This window comes from Bactrocera dorsalis, chromosome 3, assembly GCF_023373825.1.
Source record: "Bactrocera dorsalis isolate Fly_Bdor chromosome 3, ASM2337382v1, whole genome shotgun sequence".
NCBI lineage: Eukaryota > Metazoa > Arthropoda > Insecta > Diptera > Tephritidae > Bactrocera > Bactrocera dorsalis.
The window spans coordinates 58552861-58570750 of record NC_064305.1 but is presented as its reverse complement, the minus strand read 5'-3'; the positions used below and the strand labels follow the sequence as shown (position 1 = coordinate 58570750).

The following is a 17890-nucleotide window of genomic DNA, read 5'->3' as shown; positions in this document are numbered from 1 at the left end:
CCAAAAAGTAGCGATAGTTACCTACAACTTTTCGAACAACGTATAATCCTCGAAACTTAAGCTCAAGTTTTCTAGATTCACATGTAAGATGATTTAAATTTATAGATGGACGTAAAAGATTGAGTATAGCGTTTGCTGTATGGCACGTAGCGCCATCCTGCTGGAACCAAATGTTGTCCAAGTCTTCCTCTTCAATTTGCTTGAAAAAAAAATCGGTTAACATTGCGCGATATCGCTCACCATTGATGGTTACGGTTCCTTCTTCATTTTCGAAGAAAAGAAAATGAAGATAATTCCACCAGACCAAAATCCGCACCATACAGTGATTCGTGCTGGGTGCTTTGGCTTTTCGACGATTACGTGCGAGTTTTCTGTGCCACAAATGCGCCAATTCTGCTTGTTAACGTAACCATCGAGGTGGAAATGAGCCTCGTCTGAAAAGATGATTTTTCTGTAGAATTGACCATCTTCGGTCAAACGATCTTCTGCCCAATCTGCGAACAGTAGATGGCTTTTTCCAGTGACCCATTTTCGTAAATTTTAGACTTTTTACTGAATATCTGTCACTTTCCGAATGGTATATACGTTTCCAATGTCGAAATATAGATAATTAAACTTTAAAACGTTAGATGACCCACCCTATACAAGCTGGTACGTTTTCAGTGGCTACCAAATCGTCTTTAACACATATTTTGGCATTTTGTTGACGCTTATCGAATCTCTGCTTACCTTTTTCTCCAGAGGACAGTGTAGAGCGGTCCTCATCAATATCATCATGTACTGTAATTGATTGGTGACTATATCTCGTAACGTAAAGTCGAAAACAAGTTCATTCGGATTAAAACCTGATGTTGTATTACGTCGTGAGGTCGTGGTTCATTAGATATCTTTCAATTTGAGATCCCAATCTTTCGGATTTTCAGTTGTTGTTCTGAGGAATGTTAAAATGTTTTGGTTGGACGCTCTACTTGACCATTAGTGCGTGGAGTACCTACGGCGACTTTCGTGTGTTGAATGTTAAGGTTACTGCAAAACTCTTCAAAAGTTTTTGACGTAAAAAATGTACCAACATCATTTACTATGTGAGATGGTAGGCCACAATAGGATGACATTTCATTTAGCGTTTTTGTATCACGTACGGCTTTAACTATTAAAAATTAGTTGAAAGCGTCAGATACGGTCAATACGTACGAATTTCCCTGTTTGCTGCATATAAATGAACCCATATGATCCAGATAGTTGCGATAAAATGGAATTGGCTTGATAGAATCAAAATGCATAATAAAGGGTGATTTTTTAAGAGCTTGATAACTTTTTTTAAAAAAAAAACGCATAAAATTTGCAAAATCTCATCGGTTCTTTATTTGAAACGTTAGATTGGTTCATGACATTTACTTTTTGAAGATAATTTCATTTAAATGTTGACCGCGGCTGCGTCTTAGGTGGTCCATTCGGAAAGTCCAATTTTGGGCAACTTTTTCGAGCATTTCGGCCGGAATAGCCCGAATTTCTTCGGAAATGTTGTCTTCCAAAGCTGGAATAGTTGCTGGCTTATTTCTGTAGACTTTAGACTTGACGTAGCCCCACAAAAAATAGTCTAAAGGCGTTAAATCGCATGATCTTGGTGGCCAACTTACGGGTCCATTTCTTGAGATGAATTGTTGTCCGAAGTTTTCCCTCAAAATGGCCATAGAATCGCGAGCTGTGTGGCATGTAGCGCCATCTTGTTGAAACCACATGTCAACCAAGTTCAGTTCTTCCATTTTTGGCAACAAAAAGTTTGTTAGCATCGAACGATAGCGATCGCCATTCACCGTAACGTTGCGCCCAACAGCATCTTTGAAAAAATACGGTCCAATGATTCCACCAGCGTACAAACCACACCAAACAGTGCATTTTTCGGGATGCATGGGCAGTTCTTGAACGGCTTCTGGTTGCTCTTCACCCCAAATGCGGCAATTTTGCTTATTTACGTAGCCATTCAACCAGAAATGAGCCTCATCGCTGAACAAAATTTGTCGATAACAACACATTTCGAACCGAACACTGATTTTGGTAATAAAATTCAATGATTTGCAAGCGTTGCTCGTTAGTAAGTCTATTCATGATGAAATGTCAAAGCATACTGAGCATCTTTCTCTTTGACACCATGTCTGAAATCCCACGTGATCTGTCAAATACTAATGCATGAAAATCCTAACCTCAAAAAAATCACCCGTTACTTTCGGGTTTACCTGTGCGTTGTTTCTGGTAACAGCATTTAAATACATGCTGCTAAATAAGTTTTAACGTATTTTCTCATTTGCGGAAACCAGTATGTCTGTCTGATACGTTGAATATTAATTTCTAGCGCTGTATGTCCTGCTTTGTCATGGCAAAACTGTTCAATGCGCCAGCGAAGCCCATTTGAGATCACAAATTTTGGTCCATCGGGCTCTTTGCGATATAATCGATGATTGCATAGCTTGGTACTTTTAGAGTTGCATTATTTGGCGATGTTACGTTACCTTTCAAGACGTTGATAATTTCAAGTAATTTTTGATCTTGGAGTTGTATCGTGAGAGTCTTTAGCATTACTGAATACTGTAAGAACGAAATCTGCTGGATCGACTTCGTTTGCAGGTTGATCGGGTGCTCGACTTAAAGCATCGACATGCTGTAAGCGACTACCTTGACGATGTACAATAACGAAATTGTATTCAAGTAGTTTGAGCCACCATCAAGCTATTTAAGATTTTAATTATTATATTTATTCTCTTTTAAATGAGAAATCGGTTACGATTTGAATTGTTTCCCCAAGAGAAGATTAAAACTTCAAATGCGTTAGCAGTGACAGCAACAATGTTGCTGAATTATTAGAACTTTTTGACACATCATGTCAACTGTCTTCAACAATGAAACATATTACGCCCGCGGAAGTACGTATCGAAAGCCAGAAATTGTTTAAAATATCTCCAAGAGAAAAATAAAGTGTAGCTAAAAGTAGCTAAAAAGGGAATTATGTTTCTTACACTTATCTAAAGTTCCATATCAAGGCTTAGTCATTTCCTTACTTAGTCTACTTGATCGTGCAAAGTTTAATCCTGCTATATTAATTGCTTCTTAATTTGAATACTGGAAACTTAACGAATCAAATGGATTTTAAAATTGTGCTATATGGGAAGTAGGCGGGGTTATTGTTCGATTTCGCTCATTTTCACAACGTGATGTAAAATAAAATGACATAATAAAAAAATGCCACGTACCAAATTTTGTCGAAATTGGTCAGTCGGGTCCCGAGATATGGGATTTCACCAAAAAGTGGGCGATGCCACGCCCATTGTCCAATTTCCGCACCGACTCTTATAAAGCTTTCTTATACCATCCTGGCGGCGAATTTTTACATCCCTGACGCGTTTGGTTGTTGATTTATCGCGTTTTTAGTAGTTTTTAATAGTACCGTTATATGGGGAGTGAACGGGGTTTTCATCCGCTTTCATTCATTTTCACACTGTTGGTAGGAACTCCTATAAATAAGAGTATATCCGTGTTGGCAGAACTTGGTTGTTGTAGCATAAGTGGCTTAGGAGATATATACATTACACTTATTAGAGTGTGAGATCACGTCCACTGTTTCAAAAAAACTTCCCACAGATGCCCCTTGCTGTAGAGATCATCTGTACCAAATTACAGCTTTTTTTTCTTAATTTAGTGTTTAGTTATGGCTTTTTATATGTTTTCGGTTAATGGCGATTTGCGAGCGTGGCAGTTGTCCGATTACGTTGCGTATCCAATTTATTGACTTTGTTTATGTATCATACTTGTAGCTCTGTTTGTGCGAATTTGTTCGCTTTTTTCCCAAATCACCGCCATTCGCAGGAAGTGTTGATTTTCTTTGTCCAGTTCATCGAAAACTCCAAAAAGGTGGCGAAGGTGCTGCTCCAAGGGAAACGACGTGCCTACTATATATTAACGACGATCAGCATCCGTGTCAATTGCAAGAAGAACTTGCTTCTATATTGGGAGTAACCCTCAACCCAAATGTCTTGATTCATTTATGGTATCTCAAAATGAACATACACAGTTTTACCGTAATGGTATTCGAACTTTGCAGGAATGATGGTAAAAATTTGTCAGTAGCGATGACTTTCTTTTAATACACACGTGTTTCAAAGCGGTCAAGGATCCTCCAATCGTTGGTATTTCCAAAATGTATTAATTATAAATGATTATATTGTTCATTACTCACTATAGATAAACCTTTATTATTTACTTTTACGAACAACAAATCAGCCAAGTAAAAAGTCTATGTAAAACGATCTGTGTTCAATTGCTGTCGTATAATTATTTGTTGGTTTTTGCTCTGCTTGATTAAATTTCAATTTCTATGCTTTTAAGCACCTCAAAATTAATTGTTAATCCGATTGACATATGAAATCATCTAAGCATTTAATTGCAAAGCAGAAATCTGCTAATCGTTTAACTCGCTGAATTTTTTAATAAGATTTTATAAGGTACTAAGCATGCCATATTGCTACCTACTTGTAAGGAGAATAAGATTTTTAAATATGTAAACAACTTTTATTACTCAGACTTTAATTGAAAAAAAAATTTATATTTTTTAACTGAAAGATGAAATTGAAATATCAGAGATAACCTTTTATATGCAAGGCGTTCTTACTCCGAGTTTACACGACTTTTCACATTAATACAAGTGCGCAATTTATTATGTTAGTATGAAATTATTGAAAAAATCATGTTATATGTGAGATATTTTTATTGAATTGAAATAAAATCTAAGGTGTGGCCGATTTTATTAGGAATAGCCGAATCGGTCGTACTTTTTTCCATAACATTCGATCTCTTGAATGATGTTCGGTTGATCTCTAGTGACGTCAATAATAATTTACAATACTTAGAACATATGTTGTTTAGTTCGTGTTATTATTTGATTTATTAGAAATAAAACAAAATTATTTTAGTAATGAGTACAGCCTCCTTTTTTAGTAATAACTTCATATATCCGATTGTTCACAGTTCTATGTTTCCATATATTCATATTGATTTTTACCATTTTATATTTTCCGTGCTAGCCAGCTCCAATTATTTTCAATTAGGTTAAGATATGGAGAATATGACATTAACGTTTTTACTCGTGGCAAACGACTTTACTACTCGAGCGTTATGAATAGGAGCATTGTCTTGTTGAAACATTCAAGGAATTGGTTCAAAGAGATCACTTAATTTTGGAATTACGGACTGCAATAATGTTTTGAAGCAATCGCCGTTCATCTTCTGATCGATTAAAATGAAATCAATAGATTCATAATACCTTTCCGGCTGCGGTTGTGACCTAAATATAGCTCATCTTTCTTCAAATCGTGATAATAGTATTGAAAGCCATCTAAATTAGAACGTTTTCATCAATAAAGACAACTGAACGCCAATCATTAAGTCGAGTGTCAGTATATGTATGTATGTATACTTATTCACGTTTATAATTGTGGCTTTTCCCATTTTTTCTTTAAATATAACTCCGGAACAATTTATTTGTAAATTTTTTTTGTTTAAGACAAAGAAATTGTTCGAACAAAATTCGAACTTTGAAAAGAAAAGCATATTAGACAATACGAACAAGCATGATTATAAAATTGAAAAGAATGTTGGTGCGTTTAAACTAAGGCCAGCATTGTATGTATAAATAATATATATACATATATAGAGCATCGAATCCACTTGCCCATATGAAGAGTATCGAACATTTTCCAGTTATTATTTTACGTACTACTGACAATTACTACCAAAACTAGTAATAGTAAAACAACAAGTGACTGAGTTAATACTTTATAATTTGTCACCCTGAGCGAAACTTAAAGGAAAACTCCACAAATATGTTGTCGTGCTCGCATTGACCAATTCTCAGAAATTATTGAGGCGTCCAAGTAACACGCTTGCCATTTGAACTGCATAGAGCATCATTGAGTTATAACTGATCGATTTCATTCATTAACATACGTCACTTCAAAGCGCATGAATTGTGTTGTTGACCTGGTCAAGTGATAGCGGTGATGCATCACTAAATGAGAGAGCGAAAATCTGAATCGCCTCAAATGAGAAGATGACACCGCTCAGCTGGGGTATTGGCAGTAAACAACAGCCGCCCCCAAATCAAGTATGTAGTTGTGTTCGCGGTCTGAGTTGTTTTTATTGCTATTGCATGACACGACAGTCTGTAAATTGCTAGGCGCATCTGATTACTTTTACTTGTTCAATTTCAATTTTTATACTTGTATACACATTGTAAATTCTATATTTTTACAATAAGCACGTTCGAGACTTCATTTCGAGTAATGTACATTTCGCCGATTATTTATTTCATTTAGTTTATTAAAATGATTTGTAATTGTTTAGTATAAGCAAAGCTATTTTACGAAGTGTTGACAAAAATTAATTGCAATTTCAGCATATAAAAGCAAAGCGCGATTTCGAGTATAATCAAAACGTTTTCGACTCTTCCAGAGTAGCTTTCCTAGCAAATACTCTGGACCGTTCTTAAAACAAAAAATCATTCAGTGAAAATGCGTGCCGTCAGCGTTTGTTTAATAGTGGTGGTGTTCGTGGCGATGCTGGTTGGCACCAGCGGTAATCCCGTCGGCGATAATGCTGTGCTCACTTTTGACGCAGCCGATCAACCTTTAACCTTGTTCGATGTCGACGCCCAGCAAGGACATGAAAACGAGGGCGAACGCTTGGCACGGGGCTACGGTAGCTACCGTGGTGGCTATGGTGGTTATCGTGGCGGTTATGGTGGATATCGTGGCGGATATGGTGGATACCGCGGTGGATATGGCGGTCGTCGTGGTGGTTATTATGGTTAAAAAGAGAGAAATATACGAAAAACTATAATGTGAATTGTGAAATTAAAAATGTGATTTGCCAAACCACAAAAATAAATAAATTTAAAAAAATTTTGTCAATAATTTGTTGTGTTTTTTAACAATAAATTATTACGGGATATTGCATAAATTAAAATTTATTCCACTTCAGTATCAGCTTATCCAATATCAAACTGTTGTTTCAGCGTATATATCTTTTAGAAGACAAAAGACGCCATTTCAAATTTTCATTGAAGATTTTAGTAGAGAAACTCCGAAATTGGTAGTATGGAAGCTTTAATAATTTCTAAATTATATTAATCGATTAAAGTAAAGCAAAGAGTGGAAAGCCAAACAATTTAAGACTAGAAACTAAAATACCCTTCACATGGACAAATAATTTCATACAATAAATGAATTCCGACTTTTAATTTTGTATGGCAAATATATAGTATACTTAAAGTTATCCGAACTGAACAATTTTTTCGGCCTGTATAAAAGTGTGAAAGTTGTGTAAAGGTATCTCTTCAAATAAAAAATGCTCATAAAAAAGCGAGATTGTGATTGTTTGGTTTGTATTTCAGCTACTCGCATATATTACAGTATATAGGTGGTTCCGACAAGTAAGAAGCTTCTTGGGTAGGAAAGGTTTTGTGCAAATATTTTTTACACAATATATTATTCATGAATTCTAGGTCTTCCACCGAAATTTCGTGATAATAAATACACTTTTGTAGAAAATTACAAAACTTTATTAAGCAAATTCTTTTAAATTTAATTGTCTTTATTCGAAGCTCAAAATATCAGCAACGAAATAGATTTTAATGGGGCTGTCAATATTGATATAAGGGCTTCTTGGATGTTAGGCTTCGACTTCTCGCGACTGTACAGTTTAATTTCTAATTAAGAATGTTTAACACGGCCACAACACAATTATTTGATCTTAGGTTAGCTTAGCTCTTCAACACTTAATAGATAGACATCCACAGACACACATTGAAGATCTGATTTGACCCGGACGAATTGATAAATATTTTTTTCTTACTGGAGGACATAGCTGCCTTACAAATCAAGTTGACTATTAGTTAATAATAAATAACATTAAATTTTTTTTTGTATTTCTGCTTTGACTATGTAATATAAATTTAAATTAGAAATTTTTTAAGACGTTTTTCTGAATTCTAATTTTTGCTGCCTTTTTTGATGTCTACGCCATTTCTTACAAACAAGCTGTGGGGGAATAGAACATTAGTTGCACTTGTGTTAGAATGAATTAATACTGTGCCAGACACACACATCAAGACTTGCACATATGTACATACAAGTATATGCTTTTTCAAATATTGTTCAGAATTTAGGGCAAATTTAAATTAATTAAGTACTTAAATCTTCTTATGTTGAGAGAAATTTACATATATAGAAGTTTCCAGTATGTAGGCTATTTTAAATGAATTTGTAGAGGGGGCACAGTCCGATTCCATTCATTTGCAATACCAATCTGCATAAAGAACAGAAAATATGCATTTAGTATTATTTTCATTTTAACGCTTTTTGCACTGCCTAAAAGTATGCTACTAAAACTTAAATAGCGCGCATATTTTACTTTCGCTCAATATCTGCACAAACTGTTTGCAAACATTTAATAACATGGAATGAGCTTGCTAAAATTTCATCATTTCTCTCAATATATGTACATACAATTCATTGCGCATTCTGAAGTCAGAGCAAGTTTGTGTCTTAAGTCTTCAGTTTATGACTTGATATTATATTATGTTCTATATATGCCTGTGAATTCATTTCAACCTTAATGGCGATAATATTATGTTTATACTAAGCTCACCAAATACTAATTTATTTACAGTTTTAGTCGAATTAATAATATAAGTTATGAAAGTTGTGTGTCAGAAAACTAACAAATATCGCGTCCTCACAATATTGATTAAAATTAGTCAAGTTACGGTGAACAAACAGACGATTAATTTGAGATTTGATGATTATCTTGAAATATTGCACAAAGCACACATACATTAATACAATCTGGAATATTATTTATACTTAAAAGTATATTATATACATTAACGGTGCTTTTTAATACGGTGTAAATGTAAAATACGTATTTATTTTTCTATAATTCGTTACAAAAATTTACATCGTAAAGAACATATTTACAATATTATACTTGTATAGTACGAGTATTTTGCTGTTAAAGTACAGCAAGACCTTGATTAAAGCGTAGAAGACATACCTTCAAAGTATAGTGTAATGCAAAAGAGCTAGGCTATTATAATCATATCACGTAAGTAAGTAAATAATGGGGTTAGGGGTAAGTGGATAGAAAATTTGCTTGATATTAAATTTAATAACCCTCGTCGAGACCAACGGGTCTGGCCAGGCATATTTTGTTTTTAACTGTTATTTAAATATATTTAGAGTATAGCAAACGACTTGCGCTTCCAGGTAGCTTTCTAGAATTTTATTGTCTATAGAATTCAGAAAAAAAAAAATCAAGGATCGTATCGAAAAGGACGAAAAAGGATATTATAATATTACACCTTAGTCGAGACCAATGGTGCTTGGCTAGACCCCATATATTTTGTATGAAAATATATGAACTTTGGTATGTTTCTATCACTTCGCACGGTTGATTTATCTGTTTTCATGTTCGTTACATGTCCAAATTGGTTTGTATGTTTATCTAGGTCAAATACTTTAGCCGCTAGAGCGTTTTAAAGGTTAAGAAAAATGTAATTTTTCTCAAAATGTTACATTTTTTGTGAACGCTATTGCCACGCCAAGCGTGAACAAGGCAGTCAATTTGATTTCAATCAAATCGAGAGGTAAGAAATTTCAAAAATGTATCTATATTGTACATATATGAGCGTAAATACAACACGTATTTCCATACAAATGTATGTAAACACATAGGGGCCTAGCCAAGCACCATTGGTCTCGACTAAGTGTATCAGACCGTTGGTCTCGACCAGGGATAATTTTCTTTAAAAAATAAATCTTAGCAAAATAAAAACAATATAAATGAATATACTTACAAAAATAATTAAAAGTCTAGGTCAGTCAGATCAATTAGTTCATTTAGTGTTTCCTTTTTTTGCATTTCTGTCAAGAAGGTTCTCGTTTGTAATGTAATTTGCGTTTTTCTTTTGCGTCTTACGTTTTGAACTAAAATTCTGTCGAAATTTGGATAATAAAATGCGCCAAGTCGTTTCATACGGCCCAAGCTGCGAATGGCGCCGAATCGACTTTCTACGGTCTCCGTGTACACTCCCAGCTACGGGTGCCTTATTTGCGAATATTACGCTGAGCGAAGCGCTAGAAACACCTTCTTTATAGAACGTGAATTTTCGTTTCGCAAGTCTTTCCATGATGATGTCCAGTCAAAGAAAGCGGCGACTGACGCACATTGGAAACTTAAAAAAGTTTGCGGAGGTGCTGCCCCATGTGAAAGAACGTGCCGTAATTTCTATATTAACGACCGACCGCTTGAAATAAGGCCAAAAACCTACGAAAACGTTGCACGATGAGGATCCGCGTCAATTGCAAAAACAGCTTGCTTCAACATTCGGAATAACCTGCCAAGCCATTTCAATGCGGCATGTCAACCCTTTCAGCCCCAAAGGACTTTTTAAACAATGTCACACATACATATACATATAGAAGTTGTTTATAAGCAACTTTGGGACTGAAAGGGTTAAAAGCGGTCTCAATACCAGGAAAGGCACAAAAAAATTATGAAACATGATCTGGCACAGAAGCAGACGAGATCGAAAAATAATTTGATTTTTAGATGGTATTGTGATGAACAGTTTTACAGTAATAGTATTCGAGTTTTACCAGAAAGATTGGATAAAAATGTGAGGAGTGATGAACACTTTTTCGAACAGTCCAACATTTACCATTTCCTAACAATAAAATTTGCATTTTCATTAAAAAAAATAGCAATAACTTAGTTGCACACTGAATAAAAGACATTATTTGTGAAAAGGCTTATTTCAATAACGTTACTGACTCTCAGTTCATATGCTGTAAATTGAAACAATAAGATTTTGTTTAAAAATGTGTAATTGTTAAATTGCGAATTTTTGATGAATTCTACACGTAAAATTTCGTGAAAAATTTATATTAGTTCCTAATGTATATATAGGTGTTCACTTAAAAAAGGGCGGTTCCATGCCCACTGTGAAATGTTTGTTCCCCGTCTTATGAAGCCAATCCATTCCATATAGGATGTATAATTTAATGCTTCGGACGTATTAAGATGATAATTTTCTCTAGCAAATATGGTTAACATAGCATTAGAGGTTTGTCAGATTAAACTTATTAGATGGGATTGATTACTCAGAGTTTAATTAAAAATTAATATTTTTAGACTTGAAAATAAAATTTAAATAAATCAAAGATAACCTTTTATGTGCGAAGCGTATTTACTCCGAATACTATATAGACGACTTTTCACATTTATACAGGGCGAGCCATTTATTATATTGGTATGAAAGTATTGGAAAATTGATGTTATGTTTGAGATATATTTCATCATTTTATTTTCTCTACAAAAGGAAATCTAGTAGGCGTTGTTGGCCAATCAATCGAAAGATGATTTCTTTGTGATATCAGACAAACTGATAAATTGTGTTAAAAAAGCGTAAACGTTAGCGATGGAAACTAGCTTGACCTTTTCTGTTCACAAATGCTTAAAGATTTTATTTTCATTGAGGGATTTCAATAAGAAAGCGCATCACGTCATAATACCGTGCGAACAGAAAAAGTAAGCTGGCTTCCATCGCTAAAGATTTCCATCGTTTATTTGGCTTCGATTGCGTGTATTTTCAAAACTTATAACATGAATAAAATGAATAACATGAACAAAATACGATGAAAAAGATTGAGCTTCACTAGCAAATGAAATAGAATTTAGAAATACACTACTTAACATGACGACTCTACTTATTAACAAGCTATGCAATAACGCTCTTGAGCAACAATAATTTACACATTAATACCATCATAACAACCAAGGCATAACAACTACTGGATACGACAGTTTATTTACCTTTCGCGGTATTAGATTTTTTGTAGGAGATGATTAAAACGCTAAACACCGCTAGTGGAACTCAAGTGCTACAAATCGAAAAGGTGAAAAGCTTTATAAATGCATTATAAAGAATAATTTAAAAAACCCAGCTATTAGTTAAGTATTAAAGAAGCTTGCGGCGGACAAAACAATACGTCCTTATACGTATATGTATGTATGTATATAACACGTAGTATTCGAATGAATTGTCTATTTTCCAGCCATGCCGTTTTGATTGTTAATAGCCACAGATCGTGTGAAATGGGCATTGTCATCAACAATGTGATTTATGATTACTATATGATTATGAATCAATATTCAAATAGTGCTACAAAAGTTGATGCACCCTCTATACATTGCAAAAGCAATTTCATTTTATTTACATACAAGTTTATATAGAATATCAAATAATTTACTAGTTATCATTCATCGTACTTTTAACAATTACTACTAAAATTAATAGTAGTACAACAACAAGTGAGTGAACAGATTATAATTTGACACCCTGAACGTGGCTTAAAGGAAACCCCGACAAATATGTTGTCGTGATTGCATTGACCAATTCTCAAAAATTTCCAAGGCGTTCAGGTATTCCGCATGTAATTTGGATTACACGAAGCATCGTGAACGATTTCATTCATTAATAGACGTCAATTAAATGCGAATCATAAGTTGTGTTGTTGACCTGGCCAGGTGATAGCGGTGATGCATCACTAAATGAGAGCGCGGAAATCCGAGTCGCCTCAAATGAGAAGATGAGACCGCTCAGCTGGGATATTGGCAGTAAACAACAGCCGCCCCCAAAGCAAGTTATTGTGTTCGTCATTTGAGTTGTTGCTGTTGCATGACATAAATTGATAGGCGCGTCTCATTACTTTAGCCTGTTCATTTTCAACGTTCGAGATTTCACTCCAAGTAATGTACATTTCGTTGATTATTTATTTCATTTAGTTTATTAAAATGATTTGTAATAGTATATGCAAAGCTACTTTACGAAGCGTTGACAAAAATTAATTGCGATTTCAGCATATAAAAGCAAAGTGCAATTCCGAGTATAATCAAAACGTTTGCGACTCTTCCAGAGGAACTTTCTTAACAAATACTCAGGATTCTTAAAACAAAATAATTCAGTGAAAATGCGTGCCTTCAGCGTTTGCTTAGTACTGGTGATGTTCGTGGCGATGCTGGTCGGCACTACCGGTAATCCCGTCGGCGATAATACTGTGCTCACTTTTGAGGCAGCCGATAAACCAATAACTTTGTTCGATGTCGACGCGCAGCAAGGACATGAAAACGAAGGCGATCGCTTGGCGCGGGGCTACGGTGGCTACCGTGGTGGTTATGGTGGTTATCGTGGCGGTTATGGTGGATATCGTGGCGGATATGGTGGATACCGCGGTGGATATGGTGGATACGGCGGTCGTCGTGGTGGTTATTATGGTTAAAGTGACAAGGAGTATACAAAATACATACATATATACCTTTGATTTCAATTGCGAAATTAAAACTGTGATTTACCATGCTACAAAAATAAATCAAACAAAAATTTGGAAGCATTTGTTATGTTTTCTGTTACAACAAATAAGGAAGGGCTAACTTCTGGTGTCACCGAACATTTTATACTCTCGCATGATAAAGTGATAATGGAGATCTCATTATTCGTTATTTACATACTTTTTTTTTATTTTGCTGAAAAATTAATTAGAATTAAATTCTGAGAGATTTACCGATATTTTCGGTGAAAAATTAGGTTAGGTTAGGTTAGGCACTGAGTTCTTCGTGTTCGATATCAGGGACCTTGAAAAGTTATAGTCCGATCACGACTATTTTTCCACAAGGGATACCTCAGCTCAAATACCGTATTTGTGTAAAGTTTTATTCCTCTATCATCATTGGTTCCTAATGTATATTTTATACAGAGAAGGCATCAGATGGAATTCAAAATAGCGTTATATTGGAAGAAGGCGTGGTTGTGAACCGATTTCGCCCATATTTCGTACATGTCGTCAGGGTTAAGGAAATTTTATATACCGAATTTCATTGAAATCGGTTGAGTAGTTCCTGAGATATGGTTTTTGGTCCATAAGTAAGCGACGCCACGCCCATTTTTCAATTTTTAAAAAAAACCTACGTGCAACTTCCTTCTGCCATTTCTTCCGTAAAATTTTGTGTTTCTGACGTTTTTTGTTAGTCGGTTACCGCACTTTTAGTGATTTTCAACATAACCTTTGTATGGGAGGTGGGCGTGGTTATTATCCGATTTCTTCCATTTTTGAACTGTATATGGAAATGCCTGAAGGAAACGACACTATAGAGTTTGGTTGACACAGCCATAGTAGTTTCCGAGATATGTACAAAAAACTTAGTAGGGGGCGGGGCCACGCCAACTTTTCCAAAAAGATTACTTCCAAATATGCTCCTCTCTAATGCGATCCTTTGTGCCAAATTTCATTTTAATATCTTTATTTATGGCTTAGTTATGACACGTTATAGGTTTTCGGTTTCCGCCATTTTGTGGGCGTGGCAGTAGGTCGATTTTGCCCATCTTCGAACTTAACCTTCTTCAATTTTTACTCAAGTTACAGCTTGCACGGATGGACGGACAGACGGACGGACGGACAGACAGACATCCGGATTTCAACTCTACTCGTCACCCTGATAACTTTGGAATATATAACCCTATATCTAACTCTTTTAGTTTTAGGACTTACAAACAACCGTTATGTGAACAAAACTATAATACTCTCTTTAGCATAAAAATAATCACGCAATCACATTTTCCAATTTTAAATTGAATTTTGCTTTTATAAAAACTATTTTCATTAACTAATACAAGTTTGTACGGTTTAAACTATTCTAAAATAATATTAAACGGCAGTATTCGAGTTTCATTTTAATAATAGAAGTTAATATACAAATGTGTGGGTACAAACCCCACAGTTGTAAACAATATGAGATGCTGTGATGGAAATAGGACAACTTATGAAAGTGTCCGTACACTGTAAGAGAGTTCAACAAGAATTATAACAACTACATTATGAAATTTTGATATCTCTTTCTCCGATTCAAACTATTTGTTCCCGTTTTATAAGTTTTTGTAATTTATGAAGGCTGGTTTTTCATGGCGAATATACTCATTCAGACCTTCCTTGATACTCTACTCCACAGCACCTATAGCGTCTGTGATGCGCACTGTGCAGCGCCTCTGAGGATGCGCATGATACACTAGAGTAAATGTGGTCAATAGTGGCTCAAATATATAGTGATATCTTGATGAAACTCGATATGCGGGTTCTGTAGAACAAAGAAAATAACGAGTACCTGAAAACATATAAAGTCTTATAACTAAGCACTAAAATAAGATATAGAAATATGTAATAAATATGGCTAAGAGGATTTCAGTAGCAAAGTGCACCTGTGTGCGGAAAACTTTGAAGAAGTGGGCGGGGACCTGTCCTCTAATACACATCTCCTAAACCGCTGAAGCTACAACAAACAAATTTTGCCTACCACAAATATTATTAGGACTCTTACCGAAATAGTGAAAACGTATGAAATCGGAAGATAACCCGTTCCTTTCCCATATAACGATACTGTTAGAAACTACTATAATGGGATAAAATTTTAATTAATTACTTTAAAGTATACCACTTTATAACCAGAGCGTGTACAAATCCAACCAAAACTGTTCAAGGCCCGCACAACCTGCGTTCCAAAGTAAACAGGACTTAAAAAAAAGAAAAAATGGTTTCTTCGGCAATATAAATTTATTTTATTCAAACTAGTCTCCTTCTGCTTCAATACAGCTTTTTGCACGGCCCAAAAGCATGTCGAACGAGTGTTTTAGCTCGTTGGCCAGTATGGCCGCCAGTATGCCGGTGCAAGCCTTTTAAATGTCCTCTACGTCTGCATAACGCTTTCCTTTCATGGCTAAATGGAAACGGAAAAGCCGCACGGTGCAATGTCAAGGGAATACGATATAATTGATAATCGGTCACAAGCGTCGATCGATGAGACGGATTCTGAAAAATTTTTAGTCGTCACCCCTTTCGTAAGCCCAAATGTTTGGTCAAAATGCGATAAATCCATGTTTTGTAGATGCTCAATTCCATTTCCATGAATTTCAATGATAATTTCGACTGGTTTTTGATAAATTCACGCACAGTTTCTATGTTCGAAGTTCATTTTCGAACCGATAACACAAACATACTGAAACTTAAAACGCAATAACTTCATTTCCAATCAATGAAACGTCATGAACTTTTCACTGGACAATCTATAAAGATTAGAGGTATTGTATACCTAATACGAAGATTTTCAAAGTAGCTGATCCTATGCTGGATATATCGGCCAATATTTGAGTTATCTCGATAAAAATTTCAGAGCACTTTTTGCTCATCTTTGTGCCTAAAATAGATCAGAATTGAGTGAGAACTTGGTCCAGCCTCCATATATGTAACTATTACTATTTTCGAACATCCAGCTGACTTTGCTCCATATGATTGGTGATTGTTTGTGCGTTACCTTAATGAAACCCAGGAAACATTTTTTTTAGTATGTGGCGTGCTAATAGTTAATAGTTAACATATTCGGTAACACCCAACTTGGCTCTCCCTTACTTGTTGTGTTTAATTTTTTTGTATTGTAAAAGTCACCATATTTCTACTTCATTAAATTAAGCACCAAAGAGTAGTTAGTACTTAATTAGTTTCGAATATTACCGCCAAATGAGAAATGATTGTATTTTCAAGTATGTCTATTTTCTGAGTAAACATAAGGCTCAAAATTTCCCATTGCATGAAATAGTGTCATAGAATCCCTTAGGTCAAGAATATCATGATTTCAGAATTCAGCCGTATAAACATATGGACAACAGCGAAGCTACATATATAGTTTTGTTTTTTCAATGGTGTTCTAAACTTCTACACAGGTTTATTTCATTGCGTGATTGATCACACCAAGAAAGATTCCTCCGAAATTATCTCTTTAACATATTAATATATAAGTATTTTAGATTCCAAGGACCTTATGTTTGGATTGATTGTACTTCTGGTTCTTTCTTTATGGTTTTAAATTTACGGTGACTTTAGTGTTACTTATTCCACCACTTTGTGGTCTAACTTTCAAGGATATTTCAAAATGATTGTGGAGGAAATATAAACAGACAAAGTAACCACAAAATCCCAAGAAAACACTGTCAGGAAATAAAAAGCCCTAAATACCTTATACAGATATATCGTTTATTCTATAAAGTTTTTTTTTTTTTGCCAAGTATCATATTTAGGAATATCGTGTCATTACTAGAAAACTATTAGTCCTTCCGATTTGTCCGCTTAACCGTAAATAGGGGCAGGATAGGCTGGTTGGTAAACTGGATAGGTAGCAACAGGTACAGGAGCAACGGTGCGGTATACAGGGTACACAGATCTATAAACCGGATAGCTGACATCGTAGCTAACAACGGGATAATAGCCACGCTTCTGACGCACATGTGAATCCGTTACTGCCGCTGCATCTTGCTCCAACGTTGCCGCGTTGATGTCCTCACTTCTGGCCGGGTAGCCGCACGCCGACGCCAAAAGGACGGTGAATAGCACAAATGCAAACAATTTCATGTTGGAATAATTGAAGATGTGTTTCTAGTTTCTCAAAGTAAATAATCTGTAGAGTGTCGAAAGAATTCTAATGAAGCATCAGCGCTGACAAACGGAAAACCGAATTTTGATATTTTTAGGCAAGATTTTTTTTTTTAACGCATTTTTATGCAAATAAAATTTGTAGTTTTGGAATTCTATTTAGAACTTTGAGGCAACTTCTTTTGAAATTGCAGATATTGCCTTTTTTGTGAATGTGTTTTTTCAAGTGAACAATGGCGCCAACAATGAGTGGAATAAAATACAAGAGAATTGTAAATAGTGTATTAGCATTGTTTTTGTAAATAATAGTTTGT

At 35.1% G+C, this 17890-nt stretch overlaps 2 protein-coding genes across 3 annotated transcripts in view; both read left to right on the top strand.

The window, feature by feature from the left end:
* The first annotated feature begins 6467 nt into the window (after positions 1-6467).
* LOC125777301 (uncharacterized) overlaps positions 6468-17890 on the top strand; it is a 58269-nt gene continuing 46846 nt past the window's right edge. For both annotated transcript variants that reach the window (XM_049451742.1, XM_049451743.1), the window contains exon 1: positions 6468-7373. In XM_049451742.1, coding sequence (XP_049307699.1) covers positions 6558-6857 — 300 coding nt within the window. In that variant the 5' untranslated portion in view covers positions 6468-6557 and the 3' untranslated portion in view covers positions 6858-7373. The remainder of the gene's footprint in view (positions 7374-17890) is intronic.
* LOC125777628 (uncharacterized) lies at positions 13077-13385 on the top strand. Its single transcript, XM_049452713.1, has one exon. The coding sequence runs from the start codon at positions 13077-13079 to the stop codon at positions 13383-13385; it is 309 nt and encodes a 102-aa protein (XP_049308670.1).